The sequence below is a fragment of the Mus pahari genome, chromosome 2, assembly GCF_900095145.1.
Source record: "Mus pahari chromosome 2, PAHARI_EIJ_v1.1, whole genome shotgun sequence".
Taxonomy (NCBI): Eukaryota; Metazoa; Chordata; class Mammalia; order Rodentia; family Muridae; genus Mus; species Mus pahari.
Window position 1 is genome coordinate 65,894,275 of NC_034591.1, and position 10,012 is coordinate 65,904,286.

The following is a 10,012-nucleotide window of genomic DNA, read 5'->3' on the forward strand; positions in this document are numbered from 1 at the left end:
GAAGACCTATCTAGATTCAAATTCTGACTCTCCTTTTTGCTGCTGCCTTAGGGAGAGACTGTGGGTAACTCATACTTCTGTTTCCTGACCTGCAAAATGTCATCTCCCTCGATGGATTAATTTGCAAAGGAGTGACCTGTTAAGTCTAAAAGCTCTGTAGTATATTCATGTAAGATAAGGTGCCTTAGTTCCTTTTCTATTGCTGAGTCAAAACCCCATGACAGCTTATAAGAAGAGGCAACTTATAGGAAAAGGGTTATCTGGGTCTTACAGTGCCAGTGGAAAGGAGCGCATCCCCATCATGGCAGGGATCATGGCCACAGGCAGGCTGGGTGCTGGAGCAGGGGCTGACAGCTCATATCCCAGTCCAAAAACAGGAATGGAAACTTGAAGCACTCCCTCCTCCTGCCCCTAACACACCTCCACCAACAAAGCCCACACCTTCCAATCTTTCCCAAACAATCCCATGACCTGGGACCACGTACTCAAACATGTGAATGACCTCATATGGGGCCATTCTCATTCAAAGCACCACATAAGGGTTAGTAAATACTCTAACCAGCCTTACAGTGTCAATAAACTCATGCTTAATAAGACTCTGGGGCCACCTGTGCTCAGCTCTTATGCTCACAACACTCCCTGACCTGATCCCACTCCCTTGCCTCTATAGTGCACACAGTAGGTGCCTTCTGCAATATAGCCCTGACTAACCCTCACCTCCGTCTGATGACTTCTGGCTTCAAACTCCAATTACACATATTTTAAGTTTCCTTTGTTGTTTGACACACAATATATTATTGTCTGTCTCTGTTTTAAATATGCTGTCTTTCCAGAGAGATGCAAAACTCCCAGCACTACATCTCCTGCCTATAATAGGTTCCCTGNAAGTGTTTNCTGATGGTAGTGGTGATGTTCAGGATAGTAAATCTGTTAAGCATGTGATTTGCTGCAGCCAATAAAAGAGCAATTCCTTATAATGGCTTTAATTCACTTGGGAGATGAACATGAGATAAGAAAAGGAAGTGTCTCGCTATTTGAATAATATTTTACTTTAATGGGTAAATATTAACATTCTTCCTACTATCACTTAGTGGACCTCTTCTGCTCTTATTTGAAAGGAATAAATGCATCATTTAAATGNTATTACTTGAATGTTGCCATAATTGTTTATAGATAGTCACTACCTATACATTTAAATTTCAGCTCATCCCTTTTTCTCAGAGCAGATAATTTCTGTTAACATTACATGAAGCACTTACTAGAATTTTAAATCATATTTACAAAGCCCAAGGAATCCATTAAAAAAAGAAAAAATGAAAATAACTTAATAGAGGTAGCAAACAACTAGGCCATTGGTGAAGAGTAGGAGAACTGTGCCGAGGTTTTGCATTATTATCAGCTCCCCTGACCTCCAGCCCGTAGAGGGAGTTGCCTTTCGTTCACAGGTCTCTGTGTCCCCAGATCTGCACATAGCACCTGACCCATGCTGGGGATCTGGGGCAGTTGTCAGTATTGGAATTCCACTCCACACCTATAGTCAGACAGACAGCTCACTTTGAGGCCTTAAGAAATCTGTGCTTTGTCTAGATACTATGCATATTTGTTACAAAGAAATGAATAAATGAACAATGAATAAGNAGATACAGCTGCTTATCTAAGCTATCTAATACATAAACTGGATGCTGTGTCAGCCACAGAACATGCTGGGCATGAAGGCACGCACCTGTAATCCTAAAGCCAGGGAGAGAGGCAAGAGGATCCCTGGGGCTCGCTAGCCAGCCAGACCAGCCAAGTAAGTGACCTCCGGAATCAGTGAGAGACTCTACCTCAAAAATTAAGATGGAAAGCAAATGAGGAAGCCATTAGTGTCAACTTCTGTCCTTTATATGCTTAGGCACACATGTGCAAATGCACACTGACACAGGCACACACATACACACACACACACACACACACACACACACACACACACATGCCAAGACAACATGATTTTTCTGCATTAGTTACTAAGAACCTGACTAATCATCTCCTTAAATACAAATAGAATTATTTTTTTATTCTATAAAATATCAGGGAAACACTAATTGGAGGGGACAACTTGCCAGAGGGAGCAGGGGTAGGTGGGGAATAGAACTTTCTAGAGAATCCAAGGTAGCTTAGATATAAGAGATCAAGTGTCATGATTTGCAGTGAAGCAGCAAGCACAGCTCCCAGAGGACAGGACTCCACAATGACATTAGAAATATAAGCCTTCATCCTATGAACAACTGAAAGGCACTGAAGNATATTAAAATGAAGCAATGAAATAATCGATAAAGTGTTTTTTGGAAAGATCTTTCTGGTTTGCAAAGAAAATATTGGGAAGAAAGCATAAGAGTAAGGAAAGAGTTCACAAACATATTTACCTACCAACCGGGCAGTGTCTTAAAGAGTTGTTATAGTCTCAGCAGAAATGAATATCCTTACTCTCTTGGAGCTCTCTCACTGAAATCTAAGACAGGCAAAGAAGTGAAATGGAATCTAGAGTGTACCATATATGAGAATTGTTATGGGAATGGAATATAAGACAGAAATGTACGAGCCTAGACAAGGAAAAGGTGTGGGAAGTTTCCCCGTTTATGAAGAAGTCACAGGAATAATCCTTAGGAATATGGCCCAGGAGTGAATGGATGAAGGAGGGTGAGGTCAGCTATGCTGTAACTTGGGATAGAACATTCTATCAGAAGAGCCCTTAGAGTAAAAGTCCTGAGACCAGAACTTTCTGGACTTCTAGCATGGCAGCTAGAAGACAGGCTTAATATACACAGATGAGGAGTGAACAAGGAAAGAAGTGAGAAGGTATAGAAAGGTGAGTGTGGAAGTCCATGTAAGACATGAGAGCCACCAGGAGGACCTGAGTTATGACCCTAAGTGACATAGTAATTCATCAATGCATTATGAGCAAGGTTCACTCTAACCTCTGTGTGGAATTAGGAAGGGTAAAGGGCAGACTTGTACAAGAGAAGACTGGAATAAAAGCAGGAGAGTTTAGTGTGGAAGCTGTCACAACCAGCCAGGCAAAGGGTGTTTTGTAGGTAGAAATGGAATAAATAAGAAGTGGTAAGATTCAGGGTCTGCTTTGAAGATCAAGCCAAGAATTTCTCACAGTGCATGAAATATTAAAAATGGAAGAGCTATGGTGGTGGCAAGAATAACTGGAATTCTAAAGTGACCATTCACTAAAGTGCATAAAATGCACTTAAGGTAGAGGGCCAATGTCATGTCTAAGGTGCCAAAGAAACATCCAAGCAGAAATACTTAGTTGAAGGTTGGAAAGAGTCAGATCAGGATAGAAGTTTGGCTGGATTACAAATTTGGAGTTTGTTATGCCTGCAGCTGAAACAATGCCTAAGACCGAATGACTCCAGAAAAGAGGATGATAAAGGACTGAGCCAGTGAAGAACCCAGAAATGACTGAGGAAACCCAAGCCATGGATGGTGGAAGCCTAGTGTAGATCTCATATCCAAGATAAAGCCCTAGATCTGTGCTAAATGCCCTTCCAGAGGTCTTCAGGCCCTGGAGACAGCAGCCTCAGTAAAGTCAGAAGATGGGGAAATGAAGTGCTGTGATAAATGGGGAAGGGACTGGCCACAGAGAGTGGGCTGGCTCCTCTAATAGAATTCACGTAGTTCCTGCAATAAAAAAGAATTAGTGAATGTAGACACATTTGGAAGAAAAGCATTGTGAATGTTTGGTAAGAATGCTATAGCAGAAAAAAAAAGTAAGATTTGAGGATAAAAATTCAAAAATAGTAACTTATTGAATTTTGTTCAGAAAACAAAAATAGGAAATGCAATTAATTCTTGACTATACTCACAAACACTTCTTTCAACTGCAGAAATATGGTATTACATTGTAAATGGCATGTGTAATGCTGGAATGCCTAAATATGGAAGATGGCACTTGAAATCATTGCAGTCATTTATATACATGTGTTAAATGTGTGCACGAGAAATGTCTGCAGTAGAGGCTGCCAAGATGCCCAGAGTAGTTAGTTCTCTCTAGATAATGAACTTTTAGGTAACATTTATAAAGATTTATAAAGATATAATTATGTGGGGAGGAGCATGGACATGTGGGGTCTAATGCCTGCTGAGTCTAGAAAGAACATCAGATTCCCTGAGCTAGAGTAATAGCTAGTTATGAGCCGACCAGCGTGGGGGCCAGGAACCACACTCAGGGCCTNTACAAAGACAGTATATCCTCTTAACAGTCTAATTGCCTATCTGGTTCCTTATTTCTTTTGTTTGTTTGTTTGTTTGTTTACTTTATACTTTTGGTTACTGTGGTTTTCTCTTATAATTTAAAACTNGAACATCAGTTCTTTCCTCTGAAAGAAGACTGAGAATCAGCAAAGAACCCACTCGGGATGTGTTCATCAAACTCTTGCTAGGGACTGCTGGATACATCTTTGAGATGTCAAATATTATTAAGTGTATGAAATCAATCTAAGTGTAAAATGAGAAAAAAACACTTATGTCATTTAAAGATCATAAATAAGAAAAGTGATACTATGAAGAGTGAGTGTGTGAGAGAGAAAGAGACAGGAGATAAAGAGAGAGAGAGAGAGAAAGAAAGAAAGAAAGAAAGAAAGAAAGAAAGAAAGAAAGAAAGAAAGAAAGAAAGAAAGAAAGAAAGAAAGAAAGAAAGAAANAAAGAAAGAAAGAAAGAAAGAAAGAAAGAAAGAAAGAAAGAAAGAAAGAAAGAAAGAAAGAAAGAAAGAAAGAAAGAAAGAAAGAAAGAAAGATGAAAAGGCAGCATGGACTATCCTTGGTAAGGCCTCAGGGGAACTGGGACATCTGTCTTGTCCTTAAATTGCATTTTATCAATCCTGAACCTTGAATACAATTCATTACTTTGTCTCTTTGGTCTCAGTGGGGCCTCTCAAAATCCCATGCAACTTATCTTTTGCAAATTATGTTTATTTTTAATATTGAAGGCTCACGATTCCTTTATATGCCAAATGCCACACTTTACTGCTAGAGTGAGACAATTCCTGCACTCAGGATTTCTTTTTTTTTTTCTTTTTTTTTTCAATTTTTTATTAGGTATTTACTGCATTTACATTTCAAATGCTATCCCCAAGGTCCCCAATACCCCACCCCTGCTCCCTACCCACCCATTCCCACTTCTTGACCCTGGTGTTCCCCTGTGCTGAGTCATATAAAGTTTGCAAGACCAAGGGGCCTCTCTCTCCAATGATGGCTGACTAGGCCATCTTCTGCTACATATGCATCTAGAGACACGAGCTCTGGGGGTGCTGGTTAGTTCATATTGTTGTTCCACCTACAGGGTTGTACCACCTTCAGCTCCTTGGGTACTTTCTCTAGCTCCTCTATTGGTTGCCATGTGTTCCATCTGATAGCTGACTGTGAGCATCCACTTCTGTGTTTGCCAGGCACTAGCATAACCTCACAAGAGACAGCTATATCAGGGTCCTTTCAGCAAAATCTTGCTGGTGTATGCAATAGTGTCTGCATTTGGTGGCTGATTATGGGGGTCACTTGATCTTTGACAAGAGAGCTAAAACCACCCAGTGGAATAAAGACAGCGTTTTCAACAAATGGTGCTGGCACAACTGGAAGTTATCATGTAGAAGAATGTGAATTGATACATTCTTATCTCCTTGTACTAAGATCAAGTCTAAGTGGATAAAGGATTTATTTTTTTATTTCGTATTTTATGTATGAGCCTGGTACTAATAACCGGGGCCTCTGGGTAATGGGTCCAAATTCAAGACTGGAACGGTGCCTGTGTGCATGGAGGGCACAGGGTCTATGTGAAGCCAGAAGTGGATCAGGTGACATTGAAATAAACCTCCAGCAAAAAAGTTAAAAAAAAAAAAAAATACACTGGGCCTCTTTTCTTTTGTTCCCAAAGGAAACTTGCAGATTCGGTATAACCTGGGAGGAACCAGAGAGCCATTCAATATTGACGTAGACCACAGGAACATGGCCAATGGACAGCCACACAGTGTCAACATCACCCGGCATGAGAGGACCATAATTCTCAAGGTATTGATATATGTGCATACAAGTTACATCACCAAATTAACATAATGTTATAGTCTCTCTATCTATTAATGCTTGGCCATTGGTTTGGGGGAAAGGTTTGTTCTGGGTTTGTTTACAGAACTGTGGATCAAATCTAGGACCTTGCATATGCTAAGTCAAGCCCTCTGCCACTGAGATACATCCCCAGGCATCTTTTCACTTTTTACTTTGTGGCAGGATGTCATTAAGTTGCCCAGGCTAAGGGCTGAGAGAATGATTCAGTGATTAAGAGCACCTGTTCCTCTTGCAGAAAACCTGAGTCCAGTTCCCAGCACTCACACTGGGTTCAGAATTACCTGTAACTCTAATTCCTTGGGATCTAATGTCCTCTTCTGGCATCTGTGAATAACCACATACATGCACACACACATACACACATAACACACACATACTTAAAATAAATAGCCCTGAGCCTGTGATTTTCCTACCTTGGCCTCCCAAGTAGCTTCAGGGCAACACCATGATTCTTTTAGGGACTTGAGACAGGTGGAATAGGCAACTAATATCATACTTTCCATTTTAAATGCTTAACTAATGAAGTATAAAGATATACATAGCTAAAACTTGGTATTCTGAAGAATTTGTTCCAGAACCCCTCATGGATACCTAAATCTAAAGTTGTTTAAGTCCATTATAGGAGATGGCATAGAATTCACACAGCACCTCTACACACCTACCTGTACACTTACAGTCATCTCTGTACTCCTTACCCACCTTATATAACATAAGTTCTGTGTATGCAGTTACTATGCTATATGAAAGAATAAAACCAGGAAAATGTCAAGCACATGTTCAAGACAGATACCATTCTATTTTCAAATATTTCTGACCTAATGTTAGTTGAACCCAGAGTTGTAGATCTACAGACAAAGACAGTTAACTCTCGTTCCTTCAGGAAAGGCAATGGCAGTTATGGTGAAGAAATTTTTTAAGAAGAAGGAAAATAAATATTGGCTATATAATCTTCATGACCGCTCACCTGTTTCCTGACTATCCTTAGAGCATCTTTCAATTTTCTTTTCATATATCCCATTTTTCCAGTCTACAGTCTAAGGCAGTGGTTCTCAACCTTCCTAATGCTGTGACCCTGTAATACAGTTTCTCATATTGTAGTGATCCCCCAACCATAAAATTATATCCATTGCTATTTCATAATTTTTGATACTGTTTTTCATAATTTCAATACTGTTATGAATCATAATACTTTTTTTTCTGGGCTCTCGACCCACAGGTTGAAACCCCTCAGGTCTAAGGTATCTAAAGTTTCCCACCTTTCCCTGAAACAGATAATTTGGTCTCTCTGACCTACATTTTTCATGACTCCAGTACAGTTAGATAACAATATGGGGGGGGGGGGTTCCTCCTCTATGGAAGTATTTCCTTTAAAAACCTAAAACTTCACTCATTCCCTCTAAGGCTCTGATAGAAGTTTTTTAGAAAACAAACAGGTGGCTTTATCATTACCCTCAAATTTTATTGCAGGTTCATTTACTGCTCCCTCCCTTAGCACTGACTTTTACCATGAAAACAGCCACCTTGGAGACACCATGAATAAAACATGACCCAAGGAGGTCTCCCTGGGAACCAAGCCTGATGATCAAGAAGGAGAGCTGTCACTGTAGTCTCTAGATGGAGCTCCATGCAGATACCTGTCAGGACAAAGAGCAGGAGGAGGTCGCAGTGTCACAAAGCAGAATGACTGGGGGGAAGGGGGACTTGGGGGGAGGTGCTTGGCGGGGCCTGAGCAGCTCCCCTACCTTACTGGATTCTGCCAGCTGCTAGGCAAGTCAGGCTGCAAAGAAAAGGCAGAAGCCCAGCTCCTCTGAGAACTGACGGATGTCAGATTCATAACTTGACGAGGAGGATGCATGCAGCCTTAGCAGTAAATGCTGGAGGGCACTTCAAAGAGTGATCCTCCCTGGGAAAATGACAGCACACTGATCCAGCCTGTTAGGCCATCTATCAGACATGGCATATGTAGTGTTATCTCACGGTGGCTGACAGAATCCTTGGGCCTTACACAGTACCTGGCACACCTTATCTGTTACAAATAGTTGAGCTGATCGAACCTACCTTTAACCAGGACCCAAGCTTTTTTCAGAAAAGACAGGAGAGGGCTGGTGGAATTGGCTCAAAGGGTAAGTAAGGCACTTGCCATCAAGTTTGAGAACCTGAGTTCAATCCCCAATTCCAAGGTGGAAGGAAGGAACCTACCCCTGAGGGTTGTCCTATGATCTCCACACACCACAAGGACATGTGTAAATAATAATAATAATAATGTTAATAAAGAATCAGAAGCAGAAAAGAAGAGAGGAATCAGAATTTTTTAAATCATTTTATTCATTTACATTTCAAATGATATCCCCCTTCCTGGTTACCCATCCACAAACCCTCCCATATCATCCCCCTTTGCCTCTATGGAGGTGCTCCTCCACCCATTCACCCACTCCCACCTCACCCCTCTAGCATCCCCCTACACTGGGGCATCAAGCCTTCCTCCCCTTCCATCAATGTCAAATAAGGCCATCCTCTGCTACATATGTATCTGAAGCCCTGGCTCCCTCCATGTATACTCTTTGGTTGGTGGTTTAGTCCCTGGGAACTCTGGGTAGTTCAGTTAGTTGATAGTCTTATTTTTAAGGGGTTGCAATCCCTTTCAGCTCCTTCAGACCTCCCCCTAGCTCTTCTATTGGGGACCCCAGGCTTAGTCCAATGATTGGCTGTGAGGATCTGCATCTGTATTGGTAAGGTGCTGGTCGAACCTCTCAGGGAACAGCCATATCCAGCTCACATGCTCCACTATGTTCATAGCAGCCTTATTTTTAATAAGAAGCTAGAAACAACCCAGATGTCCCTCTACAGAAGAATGCATACAGAAAATGTGGTACATTTACGCCATGGAGTACTACTCAGCTATTAAAACAATGACTTCATGAAATTTGCAGGAATTAGAAAATGTCATCCTGAGAGAAGTAACACAGACACAAAATAGCACACATGCTATGTACTCACTGATAAGTGCATTTTAGCTCAAAAGCTTGGAATACCCACCATACAACTGACAAACCATATGCAGCTTAAGAAAAAGGAAGACCAAAGTGTATCTGCCTCAATCCTACATAGAACAGAGAAAATAATCACAGGGGATAGAGGGAGTGGGGAACATAAGAGGGAGAGAGAAGGAAGAGGGGAAAAAAGAGGAGCAGGAACAGGTATTGGAAGGGATAGGAGAGATGTTCAGAGGATCGGGAAATTGAATAGAAATATGTTGAAATGTAAATAAAGAAAATATCTAATTAAAAAAGAAAAAAGAAAAAAAGAAATATGTAGCAGCAGGGAATGGGGATCTGGGGTAGCCACTAGAAAGGCCCAGACTCCAGGGAAGTGAGAGGTTCCCAGGAACCAATGGCAATGACTTTAGCATACCCAACAAAGGGGAGAGACAACCTATAGAGACCACCTCCAGTAGATCAGCATGGGCGCCCAGTTGAGGGATGTGGCCACCCACACACCTCAAAGTTTTTAACCCAGAAATGTTCCTATCCAAAGGAAAGACAGGGATAAAAAAATGGAACAGAAACTGAAAGAAAGGCCATCCAGAGACTGCCCCACCTAGGGATCCATCCCATCTGCAGACACCAAACCCTCACATGATTGCTGATGCCAAGAAGCACTTGCTGACAAGAATATTTAAAGCCGAGAAATAGATGGTTTTATGCTGTTTTATGGACACTGTGTTCATGGGCACCTAATTAAACTTTCTCTTACTTTTTATATATTTTATTTTTCTTTTTTATCTGAATATAGTTTCTCCTCCCGCTACTTCTCCCAGTTGCTCCCCACCACCTTTCCCATCTGGATCTACTCCCCTTCTGTCTCTCACTTCAAAAAAAAAAAAAAAAAAAAAAAAAAAAAAAAA

General features: G+C 41.1%; 1 protein-coding gene across 1 annotated transcript in view; it reads left to right on the top strand.

Moving 5' to 3' along the window:
* Cntnap2 (contactin associated protein like 2) overlaps positions 1-10,012 on the top strand; it is a 2,102,194-nt gene that overhangs the window by 1,923,209 nt on the left and 168,973 nt on the right. Inside the window, exon 20 of the mRNA XM_029535530.1 lies at positions 5,921-6,054. Coding sequence (XP_029391390.1) covers positions 5,921-6,054 — 134 coding nt within the window. The remainder of the gene's footprint in view (positions 1-5,920; positions 6,055-10,012) is intronic.